A 20,087-nucleotide genomic window follows, 5' to 3' on the forward strand; every position below is an offset into this window, starting at 1 on the left:
ATAGTTGTCCTTTGCGCTATCGCACGACTAGTAACGAAGACTTTAGGTGTTCTAAGGCTTTAAGCATAGGTTTCCACGGTGTAAGTGATGCGGCGTTGCGTTCTTATGCCCGGTAAAAGGTTTAAATATCATGTAAAAATTCAGCAAGGGACCAAAAATCTAGAACTCGTAACTCGCAATGTGAGATGGTAATACTGAATTACATTATTTTCTCATTGAAGATGTATCTTCATCCTGATCTAATCCTGTAGGACTGTAAGCAGGGGCGTATTTACCCTATGACCCAGGGCGGCAGGCTGCAAAGGGCCGCAAAACAGGGTCTTTTTCCTCAAATGAGATACGTTATCAACACTATGGGGCGGCGAATCTAACTGGCCCGGGGCGCCAAATACGCCGCTGACTGCAAGTAGGACAGTGAATACTAGGTTTAAGTATAACACAATCTGCCTTGCAAAGTGTACGCTAGGAAAATTGCTTATGCTTTTCGCTTCGCTCGTCTTTGTAACTAAGTATTGGATGTGTTTGACAGAGTTAGTTCAATTTTGAAACGGTAAATTGGTTTTCGCGGTTATGGGACATTGATAAGAATTGAATATCAAAAGCAAACAAATCAAACGAGGTTATTGAGTGAATTCTATGAACTACGTATTTTGGGAGTTTGTTTGTGATGTTTCAATGTACAGTAAACGACCCTATGATGGGACTGGCACCTGTAATGGGATGGCATAGACTAATCCTGTAAAACATGTATTTACCATCAGTTTTTAAACGCCGGCAACAAACTATAGCTTTAATTTGTATTTTATTACCATATTTCTTTCAAGAGTGTACTCCCATCTTAAAGGCCGGCAACGCACTTACAACCCCTCTGGCGTTGCAGGTGTCCATGGGCGGCGGTAATCGCTTATCATCAGGTGATCCTTCTGCTCGTTTGCCTCCTATATCATATAGAAACATATTGAAACCAATTGCTGTAGCTCTCATTAAGTAAATAGAAATCATAAATAGGACCAATATGACATTCAACTTTCAACGCATAAAGCGCTAGAAATTTTACAGGTGTCGGTGAAATATCAAAAATACTTCAAATTTTATGTCTACCTAAGATTAGATCTCTATTAGTTTTCATTAACATTAATTAAAGTTAACATTTGTAATTATGTAATAAAATAAAAATAAATCCTAAAGTACAGTCAGCAACATTAGCGCATTGTACGAGTAATATAAATAACTCTCTAACATGAATAACTCTCTTATCATGCCGAATAACTTGGCGTCAACAGTATTTTCATTTCTCATGAAAATGGGTCATTGTTGTTCATGAAGTGTGCATAAGTAAGAGTATTTTACTTTTCAAACACGTTTTTTTTTTAATGTTTTTGTTGTACAATTTCCATTCCGATATTTATTTCTCTTTTTCATAAATATCGATACGTTTGTCTAAATTGATAATTAAAATTTTTCAAGAAAAACTATAAAAGTATCTCTGTCATGTTTTTTTAAACATATGTTATTTACTTTCCTCGTATTCGAAATGAAAAGTAGAGTATTTAACTCGGGTGAAAGGCATCATTTCAGCCTCGGACTATTGGCGCTCGAACGCAGTGCAGATAAGTACTACCTCGACAGAAGTGAGTGACTTTTCAATCTACTATTGCCATTTTCTAAATAACTTCACAAAAAGACATCACTGTGAACAATTATAACATTTTTTATAAATTATGTCACTAATTCATACAAACCAAGTAGCGTAACTTTAAAAATACTGCCGTTAATAATTTAATATGTTTGTTTATGTTCAAAAATATTTAATTTGATTAATTTAAAAGCCGTTTAAATTTATTTTTCATAATTTTCAATCGTGGCTGAATGCCGAATAGGTCTGTGCCTTCGATGCTCAACCTGTCAACAACTAACAATATGATGACAATATGGCGGACGAATGTTTGATATGTCAGAGTATTTCAGAATAATTCTGCTTAAAATTAGGTTTTTCTTCGCAAGTGTGATGAAAACATGTGTGTGTAACTCCGGGGGTAAGAATATTGCAAACTCGGGTCTTTAATTCCCTCCAGCATGCGGCTGTCGGGAATTACCATTTGCTTCCAAAATTTAACTTTCGTTGCACAATGTACTATTGCAGTACAGTACAGCCCTAGGGCGGTAACTAGCACTAGCACTATACGTGCGTATGTCGAAAATTTAAAGGGTATGTACTGTAAAACGTTGTACAATACACGTGCGAAAAGGTAATTTGCACTTGTATCGTAATGTACTATGTAAACACGAATTGTAGAGATTTCTAAATCGAATTATAGGGATCTGTATGTGTAAAACTATTAAGGATAGAGACAAATAGGTACTTTTGTCATGTTAAACTATCCGCTACCTATTGATACTAACTGTACTTAGACGTCTTTGCACGTCCTTAACTCTTCCTTGTTATTTCCTGTAAACAAAGCTACGAAAATGTTTTCAAACACAAAAGCTCCGACATTGAAATATTACTACTTTTCGCGAAAATGTCCTCAAATTTTCTTCCGCGCGTGCGTCCTCTACGCAGCAGACAGAGCGAGAGCGCTTTGTTGTTTCGCGTTCCCGCTCGCGCACCACGCTTCTTTGTTTTGGCGATGATATAAAGGCCCGGCGCGAACACGCCGCTCGAATATTAGGTACAGAGTGCAGCCGAGTAAGAGGCGTTTCGCGTTTCGAAGCGGCAGCAGTTGAACTGTTAAAAACTTTCAAAAAATCCAAGTGTTTTCGGCCAGTGACTTTTGTGCAGTGATCAGTGATGAGGCCGCCTACGGAATACGAGGGGGGAGCGCGGGTGCCGGCGGAAGCCGAGGAGGTGGACCAGCGGGCGCCGGCAATGATGATCTGCGCCCGGCTCGCCGGCCGTGCCATTATCCGCGTCGTCGGACGCTGCGAGGATGCCCAGGAAAACAGCCAGCTTGGTCAGTACCGTCGTTGACTAGCTATTACTCAACTGAACCTTACTACTACGAGATAAGGTCCACCTATGTTCAAGTGCTGCTATAAGCGTTAACTTTTTTTTTATAATTAGTTATGATATTTTACGTCAGCTTTGAACCGAACCCTAGTGTAAACATAGGTACAACTAACTTGGAAGTTGGCCGACGGACCTATTTTTGACAAATGACAGTTTGGCGATAGAAATAGAATTGGTATGTCAATAACTATCTGGCAATGCATCATGTATCAGAATAGTCGATAAGTCTGCGATATAAACTGCACTTGCGCGAGGCGTACCGAAACAAACAATATACCTACATATAATCTGTGACCGGCCAGTGTATTGTACTAAGATCAGCTTTTCATGTTAGTGTGTAGTGTCTGCATAACCAATTTCGACTGTCTCATCTCTCTCATATACAAGGAAATTTTAAATATATCTCGCTTAATTAAAGCTATTTGACGACCGTTCTGGCCTAGTGGGTAGTGACTCTGCCTATGAAGCCTATGGTCCTGGGTTCGGATTCCGATATGGGCATTTATTTGTGTGACGAATACAGACAGATATTTTTTCCTGAGTCATGGGTGTTTTCTATGTATCTAAGTAGTAAGTACATAATATGTATATAATATGTATGTAGCGCCAACTGAGCAAAGCTACTGTGGGTACTATGTTAGATAAATACATATTATGTATTTATCTAACATAGTACCCACAGTAGCTTTGCTCAGTTGGCGCTAGGTCGATCTGTGTAAAATATCCCTAATGTTTATTTGTTTGTTATTTATTTATATTATTCTTGACAGACACACAGACAATGTTTAAAATTGCTCTAGAGGAAAATAAAAAGAGAATCGGATACTTGAATGTATGCTACAAGAATTAAAGTGATTATCACGCATTAACACTCTGTTAGGCCAGTAATTAACCTAGATACATACATTAATAAGTATCATTTTTTTGTAATTATCATTATTCTGAGTATAAGATTTAAGTCGCATTACTAGCATATACCAAAAATAGAAACGTCTTCCAATGTTAATTATCTACAATAAAAACAAAACGTAGTATTATCGTCGATACAATCAAGTTAGCTAATGAACACGGCAATAAGGAATAAAGATATATTAATATATTATATAAATATTGCATTCTCAAGTAAGTTTTGTAAATTTCTTTTGAGAATAACGTTCTTTAACCATAATAACAATAACTGACGGAAAAGTACTATGGTCACATACATACGACCAAGTTTTCGTAAATTGGTAGGTGTAAATTTAAAATTTTCAGTAAACTCAAATCCGCGTTAAGAGTTACAATTAAAATAAGAACAGTACCCCTAGTGTAAATTTGATCGACATCATAACGTGACGAACGCGTTTGCGTTAAGTCTCATTTTGTATAGGATTTTGAGTTTCCAAAACGTCCCGCTTGGCGCGCTCTTTCGAAATCCAATACAAAATGAGACTAAACGCAAACGCGTACGTCACGTTTGGAAATCGAATTTATTTACACTAGGGGTACAGGTCAAGAAACTTGCGACGTACCTACTAAATAAACCTGTGTACAGTCGACGTCAAACATATGTGTACCGCTGGTATAATTTTCGCCGTATAACCAATGGGATGGATAAATCAACTACATACAGAAAATATTTAGAATAAAGAAAATACTGAAAATATCTAGAGGGGTCATACACATTTTATAGCAAACACGTTCGCGTCTTTCCTGAAGACATCGAAAATTTAAGGGAATCTTAAGCTAATTTTTACGCGGCACCTTTACAAGCGGGATACCTTTATCAGTACTTGAGAATCAAATAAGAAAAACGAGATATCCCGTTTTTCTTATTTGAGTCTCAAGTACTGAAAAAGGTACCAGAGTCGTTAACTTTTATTGTGTTATCCACAGAAGTGTCATTTTTCTAATAGTTGTTTGACCCAGAGTCCGATAAATAAGGTAACTCTGCATTTCACAGAGTGTGGAAGTGACACCATCAACGTCAAATCAGAACGTCGAAAAGGAATTCCTAAATAGTCCGGAAATAAGTAGTCATTGTTCTTATATTATACTTACTGTACTAAGTAGAAGACAAAAGGCGAGCTATAATTATTTAAATTGCGTAGACATGTAATCTTATCAACAACTTGCGTTGTCGGAACACCTAATTGAATCTATTTATTGTTATGAATGTCAAGAATTGAGGGCGAAAATAGTGGGTTTGGAAAATTTCATAGAGCTGCGGCACGGTCGCATTTTATCACTTGTCACTATGCCTGTCACTTTCGCACTTAATCACTTGTTAGAATGCGACAGCCATAGTACCGTGACACCAAAACAAATAAACACGGTAGTTAAATTTATAAGTAGGTAAACGGTACATTTATACACATAATTTTAGCACCAAGCACTAGGTATACATAATTACATACTTATTAATGATCTCTCATCTACAGGTGTGCATGTGCAAGTTACGGGAAGTTTCCAAAAAATTTAAAAGGTTCTCGGAAATTTTCACAGGACAGGACACACAAAATTCTGACTCCCTTACAAAATATGAGAATTCACCGTAACTTTTCCATGTGGAAAATTTGACTTTTCGACGACACATCAGAAATTGAATATAAGTAAGTACATAATATACCCAGTGATTATATCTGATCGAGAAAATAAATATTTTATTATCTCTCTACACATACTGAATTGAAAAATCCAAGTAATACAGGTAGGTATTTTTATACCTACTACATAAATCTGGTCTATATTTTTACAGAGTATTAAATTCTACTCCCAGGTTTACGAAATATTAAGAATGTAGGCAATTTAATGTTGTCTACTTACTTATCATAGCGTCGCATATACAAAAGCACTATTTACTTACTTACAAGTTAAACGCATGTCATAAAAATAAACAAAAGTTTTTAGGGCCAATATGTACAACGTATGAAGGTCCTGACTAACAATAAATTAAAAAAGTTTTCCAAAAATTATATCCAACAATTATGTAATCATTATAATCATCGTTATTTATATCATAACATCATCATTATGTTTACCATAATTGCGTACACTTATCAACTCCATACTTATAAATATTATGATCTATAACAAACAACAAACGAATGTGCCGTTTTTTAAGTAACTGCAGGGGTCGGTAGTCCATACACAAATTACTCCATACATAAAAAAATCCTAATCGAGATTCGGTACAATTCGAATAATGCTTTATACATAAGTGGTCACACCATAGAAATAGGATAGTATAGAACGACTGTCAAACTTCGAAAGTGTGACCAAAAATGAAATGCAAGTGTGTGCGTAAATTGTCTATGTGCGCACAAAAATAGTGATGTCATGTTACAACATATTAATGATCTATCGATGTTTAACTGCTTTATCGACTACTTTTTCAAATGTGTTTGAAAAAGTTGAAGATGATAAAGTTGAAGTTGTTTGAAAATGTGTTCGCAAAGAGTTGACTTACCAAAGAAAATTTGAATTTCGCGCCTTTTCCTGCTGACAAGTTGGGTTGGGTGTGTATACGCTGTGTACAAGTATACGCTGTCTTGTGTTTCCTTGTGTTGGCGGCAAAGCCGTGGAAAAGTGGTTAAAATGTAAGTACTGTGTCGGAAAGTGAAGTTTAAATTTATCGCTAAACATGTGCACCTTCAAAAAAGGTATTACTTATAACAATCGTTATTATTTTAAGTCGGTTATAAAGGTAATATCTTAATGATGTCTTGTGAACAACTAATTCCATACCTACGAATATACCGACAAGTTATCGATACAGTCATATGAACATTTTGTCAAGCCCTAGCGTAAAGTAACAGTTTAGGTTTTTACACAAAATATTCTAAATTATTGACTATTATGATGAAATATTAACACACAATTGAAGAAAAACTTATAATGAACTGTATAAATTGGTTTTTTACACTTTTTATGCTGTTAATTTGATAAAATATCGTTACGAAAATTTCGCTACGATTATCATAATTACCTGTGAAATGAGTATTTTCCTGGGTTTTTTGGCCCTGAAACACTACAACCCGGCACACAATATGACACCATCGTCACTAAATTACTTAATATATATTTTTCTTTTTGATTCTCGTATATTTTTCACGTTAAAAAATACGACAATATGACTTTGGCCGCCTCGGCCGCCTTCGAACTCAAAATTGGTTACGTTTTCTCATATGTAGTCTGCCTCTTTCGCACTTATAGCTTGTTCATATACGTCATGGCTTCCCTTTCGCACACTTCATCTGTCTGTCAAGCGAAGCGACTGACATGTCTCTGGGTCACACCGATACGATAGCGATCAGTCAGTGTCAAAAGTGACGTTTTTGGTTTAAGAAATGTCACTTATGACACTGACAGATCAATGTATCGCTGTGACATCTAATACGCATTGTTCGAATTGGGCCGCTTGTCGACAATACCGTTTGCCTTAAAACGTCACCAATTTATGATGCCAGTCGGTCGCTACTTGCATCGGCTGCCAAGCGTCTATGGCGAATGTCTTTCCCATGTGTAATTAACCAAGTAAGGTGTATTTTCAATGAAAGGAGATTGAGAGCATATCAAAATTTTCAGTAGCATGAGAAGTAGCTAAGCGGACGAGGTAGATACTCAAAATGGGCAAATGGGCAATCTGTTGACAACTACCTATATTGTATATAAATGATATGTTATACCTTTGTACACAGGTTTTGACAATAAAATTATCTTCATCTTATCTTTAAAATGATTTGAAGATCAGAACACATCGTACTTGCCGGTAATAGCAGTAGCTACGCTAGAGTACGCTGTACATCAGATTACAGCGAAAAAATAGTTTTTCAAAGTATCTGCTCTAATTTAATGCATAACTTAACCGCTTCTCGCTTCGTCCACTTAGGCACTTCGTAAGTAGTAAATGTTCACATTTTGTTTGCAACCTGCGGTGGCAGCATGGTTGCATTTTTATCGCCTGTCACTATGCCTGTCACTTTCGAACTTACACACCTAACGAACGTGACAGGCATGGTGACAGGCGATAAATTCGATCGTGCTCGGCTCGCTGTATAATTTCTTATGCTTAGGTACCCTGTCCGATAATGTTTTTCGTGATTTTCAACTAATATAGCTAGTAGTACATGGACTAAATTGAAATATGCCTAATCTGATAAAGACTGCTTAGCGAAAATTAAAATGTACCTATATCATGTTATGTATCTACCTACCTTAACACTATTGCTTATTTACCACCAACAGTATAATTCAGAATTAGAGAACCCACATTACTGTTCGCGATCCTGAATGTATGAGAGCTTACTTTTACTCCAGGTAATAGTAACAGTAAGTTCCCATTAAGTACCTACCCATTAGGTATATTACAAAAATTGTTAGGTATTCTGCCATTCGAGACTTCTGAAGTTGCAGTGACTGACTAAATATTGATAGAAAAACCACTTATTAATTATAACGGTCACTGATGCCGCTGTTGCTATCAATAGAATATAGATCCATTTTGAATTTGTTTCCTAACCAACCAGAATCATTTCGACTAAACTTAGCATTGAACTCACTACCTTCCGTTGTATGTGTCAAATAAAGGGTTCACACTATAGTTCGTGTATTCACGAAGAGAAGACGCGGGCTTGACTCGTATTATTATGTAATTAAAAGTTAGATTTGACAAATCTACGCGTCATCGTGGATGACACGAACTATTAGGTAGGTAATCATTGATAAGAGATGTTATGTTTAATGATGATTGCTGATAATATAGATAACATTCAAAATATTGACAACTACCTACGTCGTTCAGGAGTCTTATATACAAGAGTAAACAAAAACATAGATAGTTTTCATTTACATATATAAGAAATAGGTACTACCTATATAACGCTTAATTCCAACTGAATATATCGGACACCGTAAATATTTTTTTTATTTGTAGATTTATAAGTACTATTTAAAGCACTTAGGACTGAAAGTCGGCATCAATGTTAACAAGGCATGTCATAGCAATGGCTAAATGATAATTATGCATGGTTGCTGCTCAAGTGTAACTAAGCATATTGTAACCACTGGTTGTAGTCGTCAAGGGTAAGGAGTCACAAAGATAGTGGCTACCACTTTTCTAATTACTTGTAAATTAGGTAGCCTCAACTTTCATCGTGACCGCACTTAATAGCCTACTTCTTAGGCTCCCAGTTAGAGCAAGATATACACCGTGAGTCAATTAAACCTGGCAGATTTTACCATGCATTCCTGGGGTCATAAGGAGCAAAAAATGTTAAAGGAACTTTGGCCAAATTCCAATAATTTATTTGCCGAATTTTTTTTTTTGCTTTTTCTGCATACGCTTACTACACACGATCAAAAAGTATCATTACAACAAATAAGCAAAGTATTTTTTTAAATACAGATAAAATTGCGAGTTTACTTTAAAACTTTAATATCTGTCTGTAGGTATGTCTAAACCAAGGCACATAGTGGCAGCGTCACAGCTAAAAAGGCGTTTCTCACAAGTTATAACAGAAACAAATTTTCTCAAAAATTGTCATTATCTCTAAATTCAGGAAACTTTGTATGACATTTTAGTCTCTAAATGCGGTCAAGAATACACCTTTAAATCTGTCGGGTTTAATTGGCCCACGGTGTATATCGTGTCATTCACGATGACGCGCAGATTCGTCAAATCTGACCTTTAAAAGGGTGATAATACGAGCCAAAGCACGCGTCTTCGTGCATGAAAATGATAATTCACGAAAACTAAGTCGGGAGCAGTTTATGAAAATTATGTTACAACCAGAAATAACATTCCAGTATATCCTTAGCTTTCATTGTTCTTCTGTGTGTGCGTGACTTAAATAGTTACTTATCGATTTTCATTTAGTAACCCATTTTACCTACTTGTATGAAATAAAAGTTAACAGACTTATTTGTATACATATGTACTATATTTATACATCTCTACCTCCCCGATGCATGTAGAGGTACAATTACAGATCTTTGTAGTAAAAGTGTGTGTCCTTCCATTGTTTGATGACCTTACATGCTCCGTTGGCGAAGAAAAAGAATTGAGGAGATACCTAATTACGCAAAATTCTCGCAAACCACTAATATTGCCGTACATTAAACAGGTTTGCACTAATTAATGACTCACACGTTCCGTTGTCGGTTTATAGCTACTGTTTAATTGCTATATACTATAAAAAGTAAGTTTCATTAATTGTACAATTCTCGTAGAGTAATCGAAGCACATATGAAAAAAAGTAACCACTTAAATCTGATTTAGAGTAAGAGTGCTTTATTTAGAGTATAATACAGATTTCAATGCACTCAGATTGTTTTTAGATACATTATGCTCGGATGATCACATACAAAATAAATTTAGATACAATCTAAAAAGTGTAACTTGGAGTTTATTTTGGACAAGTAGTAAATTCACGTGTTTTATACTCGTACACAATACGAGCTGGTACGATACTACGGTAACACAAGACTATTCGAAGATGTTCAACCTTGGCAGGCACCTATCGAAACCCGCTACTCGAGTTTCCCAATTATTTCTCTAGCGGTTACCGCACTGCCCAATTTCCAGTTCACGGCTGTTTATTTATTGGAACATATCATGAATACTGTTACAAATTGCGACCCGTCGAGTATTACGTGAATTATGGTTATGGATACGATTTCGTGGGGTTTTTGATTCGACGGATTACGTATCTCGTTCGATTAGTATTGTCACCTTGTTGGGGCTTGCGAATCTTCTTAGAGAAAGTCGGATGACTCTAATCATATATAAAACTATTTACTTAGACTTACATTATTAATTGTCTATAATGATGGTGGATGTAAGGTAAATCCATATTATTTAACATATAGGTAAACGCCTAACACCTAAGTATTCATTAGAACGGTGTTTATCAAGAAATTGTAAAATAATAATACTGAAATAAATAAATATTACAGTGGCTATAGCACGGTCGCATTTTTATCATTTGTCACTATGCCTGTCACGTTCTTACAAGTATGTAAGTGCGAAAGTGACAGGCATACTGACAAGTGATAAAAATGCGACCATGCTACAACCGCGGACAATCGTACACAGATCGACCTCGTCAAACAGTGTGTGAGCTGACTCATTGTGTTGTGAGTACTAAACTACGATATGTATAATGTATAAAGTATAACTGACGAACAATTATTTGTACTGGTATAACAGGTAGTTTAGTTTTAACGATTATTTCGTTTGTTAAATTTTTATTTAAGCTTTATTTACTGTATATTGTCATCTTATGTTGTCCCAATAAGAATTAAATACCAATTATTTGTGGTAAACACAAATAAATGTCCTTACCATCGGCGGTAGCACGGTCGTATGTTTATCTGCTGTCACCATGCCTGTCACGTTCTAACTCGTATGTAAGTGCGACAGTGACAGGCGATAAACATGGAATCATGCCACTGCAGGATTCGAACCCGGGTGGTAAATTGTGTAGGTATCTAAGTACCTAACATTTGTTTTTATTTATCATAATTTTGAATGAAATATTTATTATATTATATCATTATTACTGGAATTAACTTAATTAAATCATTTAACTATTTTAAAATAAGTACGGAAAATTTATTGTGTGAGAAAGATATACTCATATCTACATTTGAAATGAGAGAAAATCTTAACAGATCACTGATTGCTGCACTTTCAATCACATAACAATAATATTGACGTAACTGTCGTTTTTGTGCGCGGCATACTATACCCACTTAGTAACCATTCTACCCGAACCGCCGTAAGAACCGCAAGAATCTTGGCTGGAATCCGCACATTTTTCCTTTGTCGTTAAAACCTGGATTAAGCGGAAAATAATCATACTACTCTCATTCAGAGTTTATAATCGCTTGAGACATAGTGGATAATTACGCGGAACATAGCTTTGTTTACGCAACGTAAGCTAACTGTTCTAAGGTGTTGGTATTGCAGGCTTTCGTAAACCTAACGAAGATATCGTGTAAAAATTGTGAAATTGTCCAAGGCCGGGTCGAGACCGTCGCTTCGTGGCGGTGATTAATTTCTTAATATCATAATTAATTCACTTATCAAACAAAGTAAATCTCTGAGCTGCCCACCCTTAACATGCACATTGTGTTCTTACAAAATAAATTATTTATATGCGTTAAGTTTATGTAACTCATTCTGTTTTGTTTGGCGGACCTAGGTCCGCCAAAGAAAACAGGTACCCCTAGTGTAAATTTATTCGATAGCGAGACGTGAAGTACGCGTTTGCGTTAAGTCTTATTGTGTATGGGATTTTGAGTTTCCAAAACGACCCGCTTGGCGCGCTTTTTCTAAATCCCATACAAAATGAGACTTAACGCAAACGCGTACGTCACGTCACGCTATCGAATAAATTTACACTAGGGGTTCTGACCATACCTAATCATCACAGTAGGCACTTAGGTACGTTGAAGATTAGGTAAGTATCTGCCTACAAATTATTATCTTAGTAAGTTATGCGACTTACAAAGCACATAAAATGCACTATTTATATATCAACCTATAATAAATGTACCTGTTCTAATAAAAATACTAATTCGTTGCCGGCCATTGAAAAGAGATTTATTTGCCAATTGCCAATAACGGACCAATATATATTGGTAACACCATCTCTGATATCAATTATTAATAAATAAATAAATAATAAATATTAGGGACAATCTTACACAGATCGACCTAGTCTGAAACGAAGCAATGTAGGCGACGATACACATACTTAAATAGATAATTACATACTTATATGTATACATCGAGAACACCCATGACTCGGGAACAAAAATATCCGTGCTCATCACTTAAATAAATGCCCTTACGAATTCGAACCATTGGCAGGGTCATTACCCACTAGGCCCGACAGGTCGTCGAAAGTACCTTACTGAAGTAATTTGTGGATGAGTTAATCGGGTCCAACACTGAAACGCAATCATTTTTAACTATAAATTTAGTCTTTATAAATTTTTCCCTCCATTTCGGTCATGTTTTAATTTATCCCCACTCGTTGCGAATTTCCTACTTTTCGCACTTGTATCGTAATGTAGTATTATCTACCTATCGTGATACTATTACCTAATAACGCTATAAATTATTTACTTCTACGTCTGTGTCAATCCGGGGCTGTATTTGTATTGGAATAGGTAGTTAATAAACGAACGGAGTATGATTCTAGCCGCAGCTCTTACTGTTAGTCGCAATTCCTAATATTAGAATGTTATTTTGGAAAAGGGAACGTTCTGCGCAGTTGTACCTCGCTACTCAACTAACCTAGCCATTGTTTGTGTTTAATTTACCAATTAGTGTAGTAATAACTTCATAATACCAATAAAATGTAACAATTAGGTCCCTACATAATCACTACACATTACAAAATATAGCTACACTAAACATATAATACAGCTACAATAAAATATAGCTACACTAATAGTCAAGAGATCAAAAGCTCAGAATATTATCACATTATCAGGAGTAGGTTGTTTAAGTTCTATAACTACTTAATCCAATAATAATTAGAAACAGCTATTTAATATTTTTATGTAATATTTATTAAATGAATAAAGTTATTGCATTTTGAATAAAACGTCTTATATTGTGCGGAAGTCCATACTAAACAGGCGGCAAAACCGAAGTGTTATTTTACTGTTTTCCTCGTTCTTAACTACATCCATATAGGCTTGCGGAAGACAAGAATAAGTATACAATGAATTCGCTAACACGCGGAAGACATGCACGTTGGACTGACTGCGTGCTGTCGATGCCGGTCGCTGACATGGCTCGCTCACGATCGATTTAGAACATCTTACACAGTGATTTACAAACATGACTCCCCAGCACATGTTGGCCTTAGCAGAACAATTTATTCCATAAAGGTAAACCGGGCGAGAAAAGGTCACTGTTCGTTGTACTTCCTTGCTATACATGTGAATGTGCTGCGTATGACTCACTGCCAATAATTAGGCTGTGTGTCGTAATTAAAGAACAGGTTTGAATCGTTATAGAAATTTAGTAGACCTTGTAATCAAACAAAGCAGTACTTATCCTCATTTTAGCTACCTGAGTATTAGGTTTCTGACATTCAGGCTAGGTTACCACCAGAGATGTGTGAGGATGCGTAGCGAGGGATGTGTTTTGCGTGAAACGAAAAACCTAATTGCTCGGGCCCGACGCGACGAAAGGATATATGTAATAAGCCCTTTACAGGATTTTTATACAATGTAAGTAACTCTCGTCTATCAGATCCAATAATCAGGCTCTCATTTCAGATGCCTCTAAAGCACTCTAAAGTAGCCCTTTTCTCGCTATGAATTTCGAACGTATCCTGTTTCAGCTGTTGAGTTTCTTCTGTCATGACTGTCATTCCAATGTCAATGTCACGAATGAACAGAATGAAACCCAGTGTTGTCACATCTACCAACTTTTCGGTAGATCTACCTATTTTGCCTGCGTTCTACCTATCTACCTCACTCGGCCTGAAATCTACCTATTTTCAAAATGGTACTACTGTAAGCAATTCTTAATACATGTGACGGAACATTACTTAATTTCTACCGAATTTAGATTCGATTTAATGAAAACTTGCCAAAGAAACAGATTATACAAGCAGGTTTATTACCTACAAACAATGGAAATCCTAACTTTTGTTTCGATTTCTTTAATAAACACGTGTACTAACGTCACAATATGAAACACTTATAAATAATTCAAAACATTTTATACACATTTCTAATCATAAAAATGTACTTCTATTGAGTGGTAGATCAACCTATTTTTCATTTTAAACTCCACCCATTTCTACCTATTTTTGCACCCTGTTCTACCATTTCGCCAAAATTGTATGTGACAACACTGATGAAACCCGAAATACCAACATTGCGTTCATATTGCGTTAATATTACCAAATACTCCAAATTTTTAATTAAATATCTTTCTAAAACGTTATACGTGAAAAGAAAACCGTGTAGAATCTAGTTTGAGTTCCAATGCAGCGCAATTTCTGGAGTGTACCTAAAGCGAGTGATGTGCGCACTCATAAAACTTATAAATAGGTCAGCTGACTAAAACCACTCTAACGCTGCTCTTGTAGTGTTAAATTTATCTGAAACACGCTGGACTTTCGTGGCGTTTTCTATAGACTTAGATAAGTGTCAGACATGGCCCTAGCGGTGACTCGTGTTGTTCTGAGGTGTGAAGATGCTCAGGAATCTCAAGCACTAGGTAACGTGATTAGTTTGATCTAATTATAGGTGCAGATCAATTGCACGTGATGTAACGTCTCTGTACTTGGGTATTTTATAGCTATTGTGTATTAATTACACAGTCATGTTACCAACCATGAACAATATTAAACATTTAAAAAAAATCTATACATGCACTGTGATAGTCATAATATTCATCTTGTAAACAAATTTTTTATAATATTTTTATTGCAAAATGGTAATATATCTTTAAATAAAAAAAAATTATAACTTCTATATGATATGATGAAACTCATTTTTCTCGAAACTTATAGAAGAATTTAAGTGCGGTTAATACCTAAGGCAAACTATCAGCTTTGATTTTATGTGGAGAAAACTAGGGATTTATGGTCCTGGTCCTGATTTAGTATGAAAAACCAGTATGAAGTATCAGCAGCAAACCTACTTAGGGTGATTTGCAATAGTCAATGGTCACTACATAGTAATTGGCTACTATTAAGAAATCGGAAAGAAACAAGTCAATAAAAGTCTTATTGTTAAGAGTGGCCAATAACTATATAGCAGTCACCCTACCTTGTTCAGGATACGATTTTTGCCCTTACAGTTAATAGATCAGCTATATGTATGTCTAACACCAATTATTGTCATCTTTCCAGACCTGTCAGAATGCCAGCTCATGCAAGTCCCAGATGCAGTGTACCACCTCATGCGACACACGGAGCTTAAGAGCTGCGATCTCAGTGGCAACGTCATCACCAAGATACCTCCCAAGTTTGCAGTCAAGTTCAGTTTGATTACAGGTCAGTATTTTCATGTTGCTCTAAATTCTTCGAACACAAATATGTATATGTCTGGCAAAACCTCCCACTTTGTTGATTGCCAAAATGATGAGATTCGCTTGTATCTTTATACAAATAACCTGACAAGTCATCCTTATGGCAAGTGACAAAGTTAGATGATTTGTCAGCCGCTGTCACATATAAATAATGTTTAATGCAATGCCTTGTGTAATTTACTTTCTGGTTGCTATTAAGAACTGTGTTACTACAATTTAAACTGGACAAAAATTATATTACTTGCAATTGTGTCGAACCAATAGAGCTCTGCTATGCTCTTGTATTATTAATAGGGGTAGTTGCACCAACCACAGTTAACAGACTTTCAGTGTCACGAGCAGAGATCTATCAAACTTTCCCATATAATAAAATTTCGGTGACAGACAGTTTGGGAGCAACCCACCCTAAATCTGTGGTACAATTAAGAGACCTTGGAAGTCATTAGTGATCTAATGGGGTAATGTCGTATTTTGTCCAAAAGACAAAATACGACACAATCTGCTCAGTATAATGCTATAAACAATAACCTATCAATTTATCACTTACCGCTATTTAAATGTAAAATTACTGTTAACAGAAGGTTAGGATCCCTTAATTATAATGAAACAGAATTACTTATAAACTGAAGTACATAAACACACACACACACAGTACAAGCAGTACACTTTACTTTAATTGATATTAAACTACAATAAATGTTTTAATTTTAAGAACAATAGCTTAAGTTATATGAATATTATGTACTCATGCCTACATTAAGAAAGAGCGGGTTCTCCTGATATAGGTATACATATACTTACAAGGAGGATTCATCCAATTGTTGTCAAATTGTACGTATAATGTTTAACCTAATAAACTTTTTTTTTTCATTTTTTTTTTAATGTAAATATTGCTAGTATGGTTCTATACTGGATTGTTCATTAGTCATCCAACCAACTAAGCTAGCCTTGACATTGACACCTTTTGTGAAATATAGTTAAGAATTAAATATGGCTTATCTAAGTTATATTGGCATGATCAGTATCTGGATTAAAAATAATCAAATATGTTTGCAAGCAAAGCGAATTGTTGAAATACACTTTGACATACTAAGGAATCTGTAACTAATTAACAATTAATTTGTGTTAATTTCAGACTTGAACCTCTCAAATAATCAGATGGCCAGATTGCCAGACGAGCTGTGCACACTGGCTTGCCTGGAGCGGCTGGACATCTCCCACAACAGCTTTGTGGCCCTCCCGGCCATTGCCTGCCAGTGTCCCAGCCTCCACACATTACATGCACACCACAATCAGATAATTGGTAAGTTCCACTATTTTCTTTGCAATCCTTTCATGAAGAGAACAAGTTTGTTGTTGTGCATTACTATCATGTTTATGTGTTCAAGTATATAATACTGTTAAATAAAACTACTGATATGATAGTCGATTCAATTTTGTTGTTATGGATCCATCAAGGTGTTGATGATTCCGCCAATGTTGAGGTTGGATAAGACATGGCCAGAGTTTTGACAATAGATGGTGTTCAGTATAATTTCCGACCAACATACAATGAAACACAAACTACTTATTAAGACAAACAAGTGGTACTGCAACAAATATACTTACAAGTATAATATATACCTTTCCACCAAAGAGTAACTTAAGTATCTTTGCACTATATACACAACATGCTGAAGATCAATCACTGTCAAATTTGACGGCTTTATTTTTATTTCAAATAATAACGACATAATTGGGATTGCAAAAAGTACTTTGTATAGTGCAAAGAGTAAAGTTATATAGGCAAAGAGAATTTGAAATAGAGGTGGATTGTCAAAGTAAACTTTGTAGCCACAGTAAATTTACTGGCATCTTTCGGCACATGATTAAAACTTTTAGAACGCCATTTGATTTTGATCCTTATTTTTTCACTGATATGTGTTAAATTTGTTAAATATCAAAAAGTGGCGCCATTTAATAGACCCAAAGGTATGGCGGTATCGTTTCGAGCGATGGCGCCACAACCTTTAGCCGATGCCCGGTAAAATGGCGCCACGATTTGAAATAAGTTTTATCTACCTCTATTTCAAATTCTCTTTGGTATAGGTCACCTTATGTCACTCTTAACGATAATTTTATAGCGTGTAAACTCTGAAATTAGAGCGAGTAGATATTTTGTAACTATTTCAAATTATAGTGAGTCTATATTTTTTTTGTATAACAATTGTTAGTAATGAAAATTAGTACCTAAGAGTAATACGAGTATGTTACGTTAATGTTCGTGCCAAGTTTCATGCAATTTAAGCATGTTGTTTAAAAATGAGAGGGTAACTTCGATTGACTCTGAACCTATCCTGTTGATTGTCAAGACATGTAAATTCACCTAATCCCAACAGTTCTACCAGTAGAACTAAAGAGACTTTATGAGTGGCCATTGTATTTTCCAGAGGTAGACGTGGACCGGTTGGGGCGGTCGCGCGCCCTCGAGTACGTGGACCTGAGCGACAACCCCCTCCCCCCGCGCGTGCACGACGAGCTCAAGCAGCTCTCGCGGCCCTCAGTGGCCGTGTCCGAGCGCGTCAAGGAGGACTGGGAGGAGGACCTCCTCCTCTAGGAGGCTAGCACTTGTCCAGGGCCAGAGCTGACATTCATACGGGCTTTTGATAGTTACTCGATTTATAGTCATTGTAGTTGTGAACGTTCATCTATTATAATAAGTACAAGTTTTTTTAATCTGATATTTTTTTAGTATATTAATCGATTAATTAAAGACCAATTAAAGTTATGCTGCATATTGTATGTAACAAGGCCTATATAAAACGAAGAAAATCTGAGTAGCAGCTCATGTGACATTATAAGTTCAGGCGCATCTACCTGAATTTTTAATAAAACAAATATTTCAGTAACTAGCATATGCTAATCGTACTTATTATTTGCAAAGCTCGTACCTGCGCTGTGATACTGGCCCTAGCCTGCCTGTGATCTATCTGTTAGAAGATGACAATATAAATTGTGTGTTGTTAGTTCGTGCATTGCATATTGTTTTATGTACCTAAGAGTAAATGTGGATTCCGTTAACTGCAACGCCCATGTTGAAATCGTGGTTTGCACAAAAATTATATAATTATTTTATTTTAGAACGCAGGATCTATCCAAGTGCTTACTTTATTCTGGTCCTGATTATTATTACTAGTGTTGTTTCAAAGTGTAAACTATTTTGGTTCAACCAAAGATGAATGATATAGGACCTAGAGAAAGTATGTAGTTTTAAAGATATGGGTTTGTGCAATATGTTTCCAGTGAGTTCTCTGGGGTTGAGTGCTGTAACGGATTTTAAAAATAATGATTTTTTTTATTGTGCTCAAAGAGATGTGTACTTAAGTATATACATAGCGGTAAGCCAGGGTGAAGTTTGTAATTTTCTGAATCTATAATGGTGATAAGTTTTGTTCATACGATACTGAACTGAAGGTAGATATATGATGGACGAGTAAGACATTGTTTATATAACACCAGTGACATAGGTATTTTTTCTATAAAGAAACATTGAAATTTGTTAAAATTGAATAAGGAGATGCGATCATTTTCTCTGTATTACAGTACATTTTACAGGTATATGAAATTGATGTCTATACCTAATACGCCTGACTGGCTTTGTTATAATAAGTTTTTATATTGAATACTAGTCCATTCATTAAGATAGGAATGTGCTTTATGAATAAGGAAATATAGAGAAAACTCTAATGTGGTGCTAAAGGCATCCTTATATTTAAGATGAAGTGGCAGTTTATTATTTTTAACATATTTTTATTAAGAATTATTGTGCTTCTTAACGGTTTTTGTTTGTTTTACGCATTTTAATCGATTTGTAAAATAATTAAAATATCATTAAAGATTGCCCAAAGATTGTTTTGACTGAAGATGATAATTTCATTGAATTTAAAGAGATATAAATATATATATATATATATATATATATATATATATATTAAAAAAAAATAGTTATTTTCTCAAAATTGTATTTTCTGAAATATACGTTTTATAGTG

At 35.5% G+C, this 20,087-nt stretch overlaps 1 protein-coding gene across 2 annotated transcripts; it reads left to right on the plus strand.

Moving 5' to 3' along the window:
• The first annotated feature begins 2,650 nt into the window (after positions 1–2,650).
• Positions 2,651–19,576, plus strand: LOC133524191 (leucine-rich repeat-containing protein 57). Of its 2 annotated transcripts, none has more exons than XM_061860073.1 (4): positions 2,651–2,954; positions 15,880–16,023; positions 17,194–17,361; positions 18,488–19,576. In XM_061860073.1, the coding sequence occupies exons 1-4, from the start codon at positions 2,792–2,794 to the stop codon at positions 18,652–18,654; spliced, it is 642 nt and encodes a 213-aa protein (XP_061716057.1). In that variant the 5' UTR covers positions 2,651–2,791; the 3' UTR covers positions 18,655–19,576. The 2 variants fall into 2 exon arrangements, with proteins under 2 accessions (XP_061716057.1, XP_061716065.1); XM_061860081.1 differs by lacking the exon at positions 2,651–2,954 and adding an exon at positions 15,093–15,242.
• The last annotated feature ends 511 nt before the right edge of the window (positions 19,577–20,087 follow it).

The sequence above is a fragment of the Cydia pomonella genome, chromosome 1, assembly GCF_033807575.1.
Source record: "Cydia pomonella isolate Wapato2018A chromosome 1, ilCydPomo1, whole genome shotgun sequence".
Classification (NCBI taxonomy): domain Eukaryota; kingdom Metazoa; phylum Arthropoda; class Insecta; order Lepidoptera; family Tortricidae; genus Cydia; species Cydia pomonella.